At 37.1% G+C, this 12861-nt stretch overlaps 1 protein-coding gene and 1 long non-coding RNA gene across 11 annotated transcripts in view; one reads left to right on the top strand and one right to left on the bottom strand.

Annotated features, from left to right (window-relative positions):
• LOC131697440 (uncharacterized) overlaps positions 1–12861 on the bottom strand; it is a 30243-nt gene that overhangs the window by 15309 nt on the left and 2073 nt on the right. The window contains exon 2 of the long non-coding RNA XR_009307276.1: positions 11405–11489. This is a non-coding gene — a long non-coding RNA (uncharacterized LOC131697440). The remainder of the gene's footprint in view (positions 1–11404; positions 11490–12861) is intronic.
• The window catches only part of LOC117419806 (ankyrin repeat and sterile alpha motif domain-containing protein 1B-like), a 260532-nt gene continuing 248073 nt past the window's right edge, over positions 403–12861 (top strand). For 3 of the 10 annotated variants that reach the window (XM_058986231.1, XM_058986226.1, XM_058986225.1), the window contains exon 1: positions 403–1087. In XM_058986231.1, the coding sequence (XP_058842214.1) occupies positions 957–1087 (131 nt within the window). In that variant the 5' untranslated portion in view covers positions 403–956. The remainder of the gene's footprint in view (positions 1088–12861) is intronic. The other 7 variants (XM_058986229.1, XM_058986227.1, XM_034032968.3 and 4 more) reach the window with 4 other exon arrangements.

Genomic DNA, 12861 nt, shown 5'->3' with positions numbered 1-12861 from the left:
AATACCGGTTCGCTGTTCGGAAATGAATACGTTAATCCTTTTAGTTAAACATTTAATTTAACAGGAGTTGTCCATACCTAACTATAATGATTTCTGTTTTCAAACCTCACCTAAATATAGGCTACGAAATGAGAAAACTGAAGAACAAAAGCGTATAAATTAATAAATATATGTATTGGTTTATCTTAAAACATTATATATATATATATATATATATATATATATATATATATATATATATATATATATATATATATATATATATATATAAAATTTTAATTTTATTAAGTACTATTTCTATGCAATAAACAAAACTAAAAAATACTGTAAGCTTAATTCAACATCAGCATACCGCAGCAACAATAGGCTTCGCTTTTGCTGATGAGAGCTGTTCATTTTATCCACGCCCTGCGTACGGTGCTATCTTTCTCTCAGAAGAGCAGCAGAAACGACTTTGCGTGGCACTAGTACTGTGTTCTCTCTGAGCTTTTTAATCGAATAGTGAGGCAAGGAACACGGAGGCACGCTGAGTGAGAGTGAATGTGTGTGTGCGAGAGAGAGAGAGAAAGAGAGAAAGAGAAAGGGGTGAGTATGTGTGTGTGTGTGTGAGTGTGAATGTGTGACAGTCCAATAGAGCACAGTGTTTCCAGGCAACCGGCCCAGCGACTGCTAGCGCTAGCACACTCAGTCGGCATCGTGCTAAATATTTGGTATTTCTACCATTCCATCATTCCGCTCCAGTGGACGAGCAGGATTTGTTGAAGAACCGTGCGTGTGTTGAGTCCGAGCATAAAGTGCTAGTACTAGCGGCAGCAGTGTCCAATAATTTCTTTGCAACATGCAAAACAAATAGAATGATCTGCGATATTATCAGGCATTGAGGGATCCCTTCAACTGGTTCTTGTTGGATATTTTTTCGGCGTTCTATTCCCCTCTCCGCGGGTTACTTCGTCAAAATGGGAAAGGAACAGGAACTCTTAGAAGCGTCTCGTACTGGGAATGTGATTCTGGTGGAAAAATTACTGAGTGGTAAAAAAGGATTATTGGGCACCGCATCTGGATCTATACCGCTTCCGAGCTTGCTGAGGTATGTAAACACTACACTAGTAGTTTACTAGCTAGTACAGTACTTGACTGAAGTAGCCTGACTGAAATGTATGACCATTTAAAAAAAAAAACAACAACCTTTCCATTCTTTGGCTTTTGTTAAGAATTCCCCATGCACATTGCAAATGCACAGAGAACTGTTTATTTGTGTGTTATCTAAAAAATGGTCCCACAAAATTGTATTAAAGAATTGAGTTACTGTGTTATGTATTTTCACATTAACTATTAAGACGGCAACAGTAGTATATTGCACAACTTGTGGTTTAATTGTCTCCTTGGTTATTGTGCTGAAAAACAAGTATTTAGCTTATTAGTCCATTGAGGTTATGTATGATGGGCTTAGTTTAGTTAATGCATTGGGGCCGTACTACCACGCTTAATAGAAATGCTAGACTGATTCAATGTACAGGTAATTTAAAACAGATGTTATATCAGCCTAGAAAGCAATTATATTTGTGTTTAGGAAGCAGTAGCCTCTTGCAGTATGTCTTAAAAGCAGGCAAACTCATTCAGTACAAAAGTTGAAGCTGTATATGTCGTTTTGATAACAATAGCAATCTAGTGTTTTTTTTTTTGGGAGGGAGGGATGTCAGTCTGTTGGGTTTGGGGGGGGGGGGGGGGGGGGGGGGGGCGTCAGGCTTTTAGTGTAAAGTTACATCTTGCTGAAGGGATGATGGGAAAACCAAAGGCTGTTCTCACATTTGACAGCTCTGCAAAAGAAAATGCGGTGTTAAGGACTGGAGTTCAGGCTTGGGGTGGGGGAAGGGACTGGAAAAAAAGGAATCTCCATAATAGAAGGATGCCTGCTTCAGGGCAATGGAGGGCTTTCAAGGTACATTCTTTAATTAAAGGATGTTTCAAAGCTACAAAGAAGCGATTACAGGGGCAGTTCATTGCCACCTAATGGAAGCATCTGTTTCAGTGGTATGAAGGATTTTAAAATATTGAACAACAACAACAAAGGAGTTGCCATCTGAGGTTTTTTTTAAGTTTTTTTGAGGAATCTATTCCAGGTGTCAAAATTCCATCATTGCTGAAATGTAGTGAAGGTGGCATTTTTTCTTCATAAAACTTGTATTTCATAACTTCTTGTCTTCACGTCTATCGTGTACATACTGTAGTGTGGGGACAGTTGCTTGTATGGGTGAATTTCACATTACAGTTTGTATGCTTTTTTTTCTACTACTACTTTTAATACAATGACATACAGCCTACATGTCATACAATTATATCTTGGCACTGCAAGTAGTATTTTCCATGGAAGTTTTTTTTAAAGGGTATTTAATTACAAATCAAATTAAAAATATTAAACCATAGAACAGCTGCAACAAATTGCTTCCTTGTCTAAGTTCCCACCCACTTGTGACACATTGAAAGACCGGCTGCATGCAATGCTCTTGCATGTTTCTTATTTTGCATGTCAGTACTGGTTTCCACTGTGTAGCAAACAAATGTTAAAAGTAAAAACTATGACCCCACACTTTAAGTTCCAAAGCATTCTTAGACCAGGGAGCTGTTTTCTCATGATAACATACCTGTCAGATATTATTATATAACGGTAGATCAGATAGACCAGATTTTTAATAAAAGCATCCTCACATAGAAACATACTTCAAAATCAACTAGATTTCAGAATAAAGAAAATGTATCTTGTTTATAAAATTGGTTCTTAAACAAAAAATAAACAGTTCCAAAGAGAGCCACAATAAAGTAACACTGCAGTACTGTATATTGGAGCTGCCAATAACATGGATTTGGGACCTCCAGTCAATCCCATCCTTGACATGGCTCTCCATTTCTCATCCCTGATTAGATCTGATTGGAGGTTGCCCGCTGTGACCCACTGCTAGTGCTGAGATTGTGATTTGTACTGGAGCACAAACCATGTGGTTCAGTGTAAGGGTTGATGGGTGTTATCTATAGTGGGATGCAGTAAAGTACTGTGATTTATTAAAAATGATTGTTTTTTTCTTACAAAAAGGGAAGGCAATCAAATCATTTTCTATTAAGGTGGCAGATGGTGGTAGGTTCTAATTCTACTGGATGGTGAATTCTCTTATAAATGTCATCTTCCACATATTTTGTCCTTAGTTGGTCTTCCATAACCAGTTCTCAGACTGATTTGGCAATCATTTGTAACAAAAAGAAGGCTTTCAAACTAGAAGTTAGTTCAATCATCTAAGAAAAGGTGTAGACAAATTGAGGGAATCCTTGTAAGAAAATCCTATAATGCTTTCCCACATCAGCCTAATTGTTTAATTACAGGGAGGGTCAGACATACAACCCATGCCAGGTTATGTGGTGAAAGACTTTGGTAAAAAAGCTGTTGGGGACCTTAGTCAAAACATTTCTAATGGTTAGACCCTTGGGTATGAAACTGGGGGTCGTGACCCCTCGGGGTTCGCTGAAAGGTTCCAGGGGGTTGGAAAACAACGACATCACTACAGAGTCATGCAGCAGGTCTTGTATAGAAAGTGTTGCCTCTGCCAGGAGTTGCAGTACTCTATGGAGTCTAGTGCATTAGATCTTGTGGTTTATTGAGTCAGTAGAAGATGCTGTGCATTCTTTCAACCTTTGTTGTAACCACAGTCCTTGTTTTAGACCATTCTTGCCACCCATCATTTCTAACTGTATCTCTCCATCATGTGAAAGGTATGAAATGCTTTCCAGTGCTGTTTTAATTTGTTTGTTTGTTTGTTTGTTGGTATTCACTACTGAAGGTGATCTATCAGGATGTTGCCATGCTGTTTTTAGAGAAAATACAGTAAGAAGCGAAGCACTTATCTGAGAGGACTGGGTAATTTTACAATTGAATTATTCTTTTCATACAATAATTGATCTGAGTGAGTCTGATCTGGTGACAGTGAAAGCAAATTATCATTTTTTGAGCATTCTCTCAGGTTTTTCTATTACTGAATAAAGCCCTGGGTCATTTCAGAAATGTGACATGTGCACCAAAATAGATTCACTCAGGAATGAGTAACGTTTCACATCATTTTCAGTACATACAGTACAAGAAATTAACTGAAACATGCCCTTTTTCTCAGAAGATATCAGGCCATCCGAGTAGTAGTTGACAAATATGTTAATTTTAGTGTTATTGTAGTTGTTTGAGTCCCGTTAGGGTTCTCAGACTGATTTCTTTCTAAATAATATTATATATAGGTTCTACGAACATATGCACTAGTAGATGTAAAGTGTGTAAATACATAGACAAACGTAAAAATATAATTAAACATAAGAACACCACATATCCACTAAAAACTAATACCTACTGTAAAAATAGCAATGTTGTTTATGGAATAGCCTGTGAAAAATGTGATGAAATCAAATATGTTGGAGAGACTGGAACTACTTTATATAAAAGAATTCAGAACCACCTTTCATTAATTAGAAATAAAAAAATGAATGAACCAAAAGTACAGCACTTCACCAGTCAGGGACATGACATAAATGATGTAAAGTTTGTAGTATTAGAACAGCTCAAATTAGACAATGCGACATATAGAAGCATAAAAGAAAGTAAATGGATAAATAGACTGAACACGATTATGCCAGTGGGACTCAACAGAAAAGAATGAACTAATTAACTTCAATAAATATATAACATTTAAATAAATAAACAAAATTCATTCAAAAGTTGTGCATGCTGATGTGCTGGGGAGGCCAAATCTAGACTGATCCTCAGAGCCAGCATTGCATGATATAATAAAAATATAAGTTTATATAAAGTAGTGTTAATTAGAATTAATACAGATTCAAAGATAGAAGTAAAAATGATGTCACAATATATAGAACACCATTACATCATGTAAGAATAAATCATGGATTTGAATATAAACAATAACAAATAGTTGTCATGCCGTCAAAAACCTATAAATACCTCCAATGTTGTGATTCAAACACAGGCTCCCTTGAGAAAGATATGTACAACATATCGAAACGTTGGGCAGCTGGCTCTTTGAGCTAATATATATAGATATAGATATAGATATAGATATATATATATATATATATATATATATATATATATATATATATATATATATTGTACATGATCAGTCAATTGCTGTGGATTTTTGTAGAGAGCTGTGTTATGGAAGTCCATCTGTTTAAGAATAATACATCTATAGCAGTATTTCTGTGATATATTAATAAGAGAGATTAGTGTGGTTGCTGCAGACCAAAGTCACTTCAAATAGGGTCCTGCTGTAGTTACAAATGTTGTGAGTGTTGATTTATAAAACAAATTTCCAAATCTGATAGGCTAAATCTTTTTTTATTTATTTATTTTTATTTAACAGCTTGGATATTTTGTTAAACACCCTTTTAATTATTGAAAGTGACAAAGTGTTTGTTTAAAATTCCTGCCTGTGGTTTATTTTTCAGTACTGTAGTTTTTAAATCAGAAAATACCAATCACCAAACAAGCTTAAAATAGCCTTTGAAATGCAACACAGTGCTATCTTGTAAATAGATTTTATGAGTGGTAAATTATTGTGTTAAAATAGTACAGGCTTCGTACGTGACAGCTGAAGAGGAAGTGTGATGGACAGCTCCAGGGTCCATAAAAACATCCTTGGTCTGATGGCATATCTGAAATGCTGCGCTGTGAATCGGAACCTTGCGTGCAATAGTCCGTGTTTACTAGACTGCTCGCTGGAATGATCGGAGCCGCATGCCATAACTGATAGAAATGTGCCAGCATGAATCTGTCCTGAACTATAGTAAGAGGTTGGACATGGCTTTTGTGGGGTTTAAATATTGTATTGCTATAGTATCTTAGAACACCAGATACACTGTAATTTAGATGGCAAGTCTTGCAAGCCATAATGGAATATGGATTTTATTGGTAAGATAATATAATATCTTGTATTAGACTCATATGCTACCAAACAAAAGAATGGTAAGATACTTTGGGCCTTAGTCACAAAACATTTATAGTACCACAGTGCTAAGTTTGCAGCATTTTTTTGTAAAATGAATAGCAAACTCCTAAGAACTCTAAGAACCACACAATCTGTTTTACATTTATCACACTAATTTAGTTTTCATATGCATGTGATAAAACGTAGATCAAGTAGAATTAACCCATATTCCACCTGACTATATCGTGTGATGGCAAGTGTTTTCCGTCCTACTGTAGCTTCTTAGAAATCCAGGGATATACTCTACAGTATACTTTGAATATTTAGCATGGGAGCATTTATAGACAATTTATACAAGACACCACCTTTGCTTGTGACCACTGCCCATTGTCTGAGGTGAGACTAGCACTGTAGTAAAAACTGGCGTGGCACCAACTGCTGTGGGACAGTGACTTCCGAGGTGGAGGTGAAGGTGGTACTACTTTGCTGACTGTTTGTTTTAACCTGAATTTAAAAGCAGGAAACCTGCAAAGGAGAACTTCAGTACACAACAGGCCTCCCACTTGTGTACAGTAAGTTCAGCTTCTAGAATTACAGTGCATTATAATACAGTATGCAACTTGCTATTAAATATGTTCACTAAATAACATTGTATCAGTAACGTGTAATATCTCAGCAACTGCATATTTGGTGTATTTCAATGCACTGTACATTTTGCAAGTGTACAATTTGCATTTCCAAGCTACATAAAACAATTAGGCATAGTTTTAATGGGTAGAATACATCCATTAATCCCTCAATTAACCTTGTGCAAACACTGGCATCTACAGTAAAGTACTATATATTCTGGTCTGGACATGATAGCAAGTTCTGCACTTAACCTGCTGTAAACCATGGCAAGAAACACCAATCCATTGCATAGGCTCAGTGCGTGCCAAGAAAAAAAAAAGGACAACCTGTCTGGGGTGTATTGATTGCCTTGCTTTAAGTTATGGAATTAAATTAGACTTGGACAGTTTTCAGTACAAGAAATTAGGAAAAGGTGTTACTACAAAATAGGGAGTTCTCAACATAATAAAAATACTAAGCTGAATTTGCACAGCTTAATAACGACCTGTGACAAAGTGCACGCAGAGAAACAGAATATATACTGTGTAGAATTAAAAGTATGTCCAGAGATAAAACAGTACAGATATTACCATTTATTGAGTAATCAAGGTATGAATATTTAACTAATCTCAAACCAAAAGACTGAATGTCTACTGCAAAGACAGTTCTAGCCTTAGGAGAAATAATTGTATTGCCACCTCACGCATTAGATACTTAAAGCAAACATTCCATATCATAAACATGGCTTTGGTTTGTATTGTATTGAAGTATTTCCTGACCTGCCCCCCCCCCCCCCCCCCCCCATCATATTATGATGGAATACAATACAATACTTGCTTGTACTATTTAACTAAGATGTTTAATTCTATAACCCTTTCCTTGACCTAATCAAGATTAACATCTAGGCCATTTACTGGGAAAGAAAGAACAGAACAGTTACATTAATTACTCTGAAATTCCTATTAATTATTGCCTGATTAAAGCACAACTAGCTTAAAAAAATAAGAATTGATGGTGAATTGGGTACGCATGAAAGAATAAAGACTGTCAAGCAAAGCATGTAAAGTACATAATGGACATTGTGCCACAACTCCATGAACACTCTGTGAAGTAGTGAGCAGGTAGTTCAGTTTCCATGCCCATTTGAAATATTCACCACCAGAACTCCATTTACTGAAGCCCTAAACTTCCATCTGAAGATAATGGCTTTCAATCACTGTTGTTTGGATAGAATCCAACTGGCAGCCTGAAGATAAGAGCTACACTCCATTCCATCTACTGAGTCTCCCCATGTCAAACATGTCAAGAATATCGATATCTACACATCAACAAATTGTCTTCCTTTCCTTTGTTATAATTTATATAAGTTAAGTAACATTCCTGTGGAAACTACAGTATGTGGCCCATAATTCTAATTCTTGAATGTACAGCACATCAATACTAAGAACACGACTTCTGGGCTGATTTAACTGCATGCCTTGTCACTTTACAGTATATTGTAAATCATATAAACAACATATAACAGAGTACACCAAATGAATTGCATCACGAAGGGCAGTCTGAATGTCAAGCAATTCAACCCCAATGGCTTAAACACCCCAAAATAGAGAGTGGTTCACTTCCAGTCACAGTCAATTTTTATTTTGTCGTGATCATGCACAGTATTTCAAGGAAGGGGTCTGGCAATTTGATTGTAAACTTTGACACAAGCAGGTTGTGTGTTTGATTAAAGTAGATGATATTTCCTGACAGTTAATGGCAAAGTAAAGAACATAGCCTGAAACTTGTCCAGAAACCTTACAAAATTCCTTGCTCTAAAATGGATGTTGATGGCAAACCTGTTAGAATGGCAAACCTAATTTCATACTTTATGATGCCCAGAGAGATTGTGTGCAGATTGCATGTTTTGTCATAGGCTGTTGTGAATTTAACAGAAACCCTGCAGTGTCCATGGTTAAAGGGATGTGTCACGACCTGAACCCAGACATACATTACCCACTGCTCACTTTATTTATGGGTACATACTGTACTTGGATGTCCAATGTGGTACAGCTATTGCTGGATTGTACAAAAGTGTTAAGTATCCTTCTGTCTTTCAGTCCCTCAACCTGCTATCAGACCACATTACTTCCATATATTGTCAATAAATGTGCTGTACTTTACATACAGAACTGATTGGATTACATCCCTTTCTCAAGATGCCTTGTAGCAGCCAGGTATACAGTACCTTTCCCTGCAGAGTGCACTGACAAGCCAACAGTGTCATCCACAAGCATTCCATGTCACTATCGAATATGAGCAGATGTCACATTATTCATTCTCCCTTTGACTCTCTGTGCTGTTGGCAAAAGATTCTGTCAAAAGGGTTATTCTCTTCTGATGCGTACAACTGTTCTGTAGCACAGGCTCCAGCAGAGAAGAGGACTGTTTAGTCTGAGAGGAGTTTTTGCTTTAAGGTTTTTGTTTGTTTGAGTAATCTTGTGTAATGTATAGTGTCATTGTGGCGTATTTAGTTGGTATAAAATGACAGTTTGCCCACATTACCAGTAGTGCAGTGCAGTAAGTTGCAGGGTGTCAGAAAGGAGATGTTTTGATGTTCTCCCATTTCAGTTTCTGTTTGGCAGATTGTGTTGTGACATTGCCGTTTAGTAGAACTGAAAAGGGCAGTTGGTGAAGGTTGTCTCTCATTCCTAAGAGGCATGGGGCTGTTTTAATCCACTGTGAGCAGGCAGGCAGGTCTCTTCTACAGAGCAGTGGCTTTGCAGCAACTGGGCGGATGTGCCAACAGATAATAAGCCATATTTTTAATGGTATGGGAAGTATTAACAGCACAAAAAGCTAAATGTTTTACTCGTCCTCGCCTTTTTACATTGACTGTTTGGTTTATTGTCTTCACAGCTGTACTAATTACAAATTGTCGTATTATTCTAGTGGGTGTTATTTATTTGTTTTACCACCAGGGCCTGCAAACAAACATGGCTGCTCTGAGACGCAGGGCTAAAGTAATAAAGAGTCATTCCATGTAACCTCAACCACAGCTTCCCACCTCAAGATTTTGATTTTGCTTATATTTTGTGCTGTGGAAGATACAGGTCAGGTATGAAACCAGGTCAAATATTTAAGCTCAATGGTGAAGATTTTCTGAGATACACCCCCTTTTGTGGGGGTGGGGGGCAGCCATACTTGAAACGCGTCTCATTTTGGAATGATATTTAGAATGTCAGTAGCCCTGTGAATGCTTCTGTACAGATAGCCAGGTAGGTCTTCTGTGGAATTCATGCAAAAGAAGTACCACCACTTTCGTATTTCTGTTCTGCTGGAGGCCTTAAAATTGAAAAATGGTCTAATTGTCAAATTCCTGAATGATTTTTAAGTGCATGTTCCTTCTGAAGTAGAAGAGATAACACTTTCAAATTTCTTAGGTGTGCTCATAATTTAACTGACTTTCTGTATGCAGCTCTGCTACTGTCTACCTACTTTACTGTCTGATTTGATGACCCCACAAAAAGGCTTCAGGATGAAAGTATCGAAAATGGCCCCATCTTTGAAGGGCTGAAGCCCCTTGTGGGACAGGAGTTAATAAACTGACCTGTGGTGGGCTTATAGATGAGGATTTGAAGGACTTGTGGTAAAATAATTGACTTGGTAATCTGTCTCCTTCACAGTTTAATAATTATCTGTCCAGGTGGGTCACCACCACTATGTAAAGACTTTAATCAGCCAGGTGTGTATAGCAGCTTGCTGCCAGTGGGCACACTGCTGCAGTAAAAATGCTTTATTAAAGTGGGATGGCATCAAAGGCCTCTGTGCTACTCATTTTTTAGCCACTATCAGTATAAATAGGCTGTTGTAATAATTCTAAAGGAGTTTGGGGCAATGCTTTTTTTGTGGTTGTTTTATGTGCTACTGCTATTGTAATAATATTGACAGTAAAATGAAAATTATATAGCAACTGTCTGTTACCTCCTTTTTAATAGTCCATTCAGCATAGTCAAGCCTTTTAACATTGAGGCCTAGAAGGCTTGATACCTGCACTATACTTGTTCTGTGCAGTAATCTGCCTACTGGATCACCGCAGTACATAGGTTGCAATGGATCTGGGATATTGCTACTGTATATGAGAGAGGTTTTTTGTAAGGGTGAACTAGTTTGTATAAGATTACAAACATCTGAACCTTTTGTGCAGCATTGCTTTCTGTACCTGGCTAAAGTGACATAAAAGATTGTTTTCTGGTGGTAATCTAGACCTCCAATGTGGGCCTGTGTTCTGTTTGCAGTAGGTTAATGGGGTTCTAGTGGCAGACAGCTTCAGATGCCACACTTGAGTAATGGCAGCCTGGGTCACGCGGGAGGCTACGATAGAAATCAGGACAGAAAAAATGACACCACCAGTTGTTGTGATCTGTGTCAAGTCAAGTGGTACAATAGCTTACCCTGTTCTCTTTGAAACCTTTTGCATCAAATAATGTTTTTAGTGTACACATTGCATGTGTTCCCGTTTTGAAGGCATGTGACAGCAAACATGCAGTACAAGTGGTACAGTAAGCATACTGATGTCTGTGAACAATGGGCTATAATAATAATAATAATAATAATAATAATAATAATAATAATAATAATAATAATAATAATAATAATAATAAAAACACCTGTCCATGGTGTCAGAACAAAAATAAACAGACCTTTCATACCTACTGCAAAACCCATTTCTGTCCTTTGCACTATGACTGTCCACTACAATATTTGTGACCCGATATTAAAATTACACCCTGGTTCTAGTTAACATTTAAGATATTGCAGTGTAAATGCATATTAAAAACCTTGGAACGTTCATCACCAATCAGGAGTCTTAATTCCAGGGCACTATCACATGGTAGATGGTCGTGGTACAGTCAGAATGGCTGGCTTTAAAAAAAAAAATGAAACAGAAGGAAAGCAAAACATTGAAAAGATAATTACTGTAGCTAAATCTGACGACAATACCCTCTAATCAGGGTCCTGTTGCTTAAATAATTATGCAAATATCTGAAGGCAACATTTCAGTAAAACACAGATAAAGTATTGTAGTATTGTGTTTATACTATACTCTATTAGGCCGAATTTGCAACTCTTCCCCAGTGAAACAATGTTTCGGGATATTTTGATGTTGTAACCTCTCATTAAGTAATCTTCAATGCTACTGCAGATGGCAGGTATTTTTTTAATGGAGATAGATTGGGCAGATTGCTTGAAGAAGGGTATCTGCTGGCTCTAATAAAAGGGGTGTGTTGCCCAGCTCTGTCCGTTATTATGAGTCACTACAAAGACATTTATTTAGCGCATAATGATATTCAGCAATTACTGTACACTCAGGAATGTGCATTACTGGATTTTAATAGAATTTAAGGTTATAATATACTGTAATAGTGAGTCAGTTAACTTGTTTTGTGACCTGCTGCTCCTGTCAAAGCACTGGAGCTGAGGATTATCTTAAAATGTACAGTATGTCTATTATTACTAGTTGATGTCCTCATTTCTACAATTAAGTATTGCTGTCGTATATGGAAAAGTCACAAATCTTGCATGCAGTCATGCATAATGTTATGAAATAATGCATGCTTTAAAATTCAACAGAGAATTTAACTCTGTGTAAAAGCTGTTTTCTCAAATGGAATTTCAGTGCCATCAGAGTCTTGATGACTTTTTTTTTATTGTATTTTCATGCTCTTGGTAATTCACAGCTCTCTCTGACAGCTGTGAATTATGAGCTGGTTGGAAATGCAGGCCAGCAGGATCGTTTTGATGATTTCTTAATTTGTTTGGTAATTGATTTCAGGTTTAAAAGTTTACACGTAGAGAAAGGGAACTGAATTACTTTGAATATTTACATTTAATAATGGTTTCTAATTAGGCCGGTGCTGTTTGCAAATTCGTGTTAGTATTTGCAGAGTGGAATGAAGCTTTCAGAGACGTGACCGCCCATTAATAGCTTACCACTGGACCGCTCCACATTTTTACAGTAGATCCAAGGTTGCAAAGAAGTTCTTGTGTCCATTGTGCTTTAGCAGTTTAAAGATATAATAGGCTTTGTAAGAAATATCCCTGCCTCTCTTTAGCATACAACATACTGCTTTCTGTTCAGATTAAGCCCACTTATTCTTCCATGCCACAGGTAAGATGTTACAGGCAATATGAACCCGCTATGTGCAGCATGGAAAGTGAGTGCACTGCCCAGGTTGTGTCCCATTACAGTACAGTAAAACATGTGATTTGGTTTGGAAAAATAGGCTTCACCAGT

Source organism: Acipenser ruthenus, chromosome 14, assembly GCF_902713425.1.
Source record: "Acipenser ruthenus chromosome 14, fAciRut3.2 maternal haplotype, whole genome shotgun sequence".
In the NCBI taxonomy this organism is placed as follows: Eukaryota; Metazoa; Chordata; class Actinopteri; order Acipenseriformes; family Acipenseridae; genus Acipenser; species Acipenser ruthenus.
Note: the sequence above shows the minus strand (reverse complement) of the source record. Positions and strands in the feature narration are given on the sequence as shown.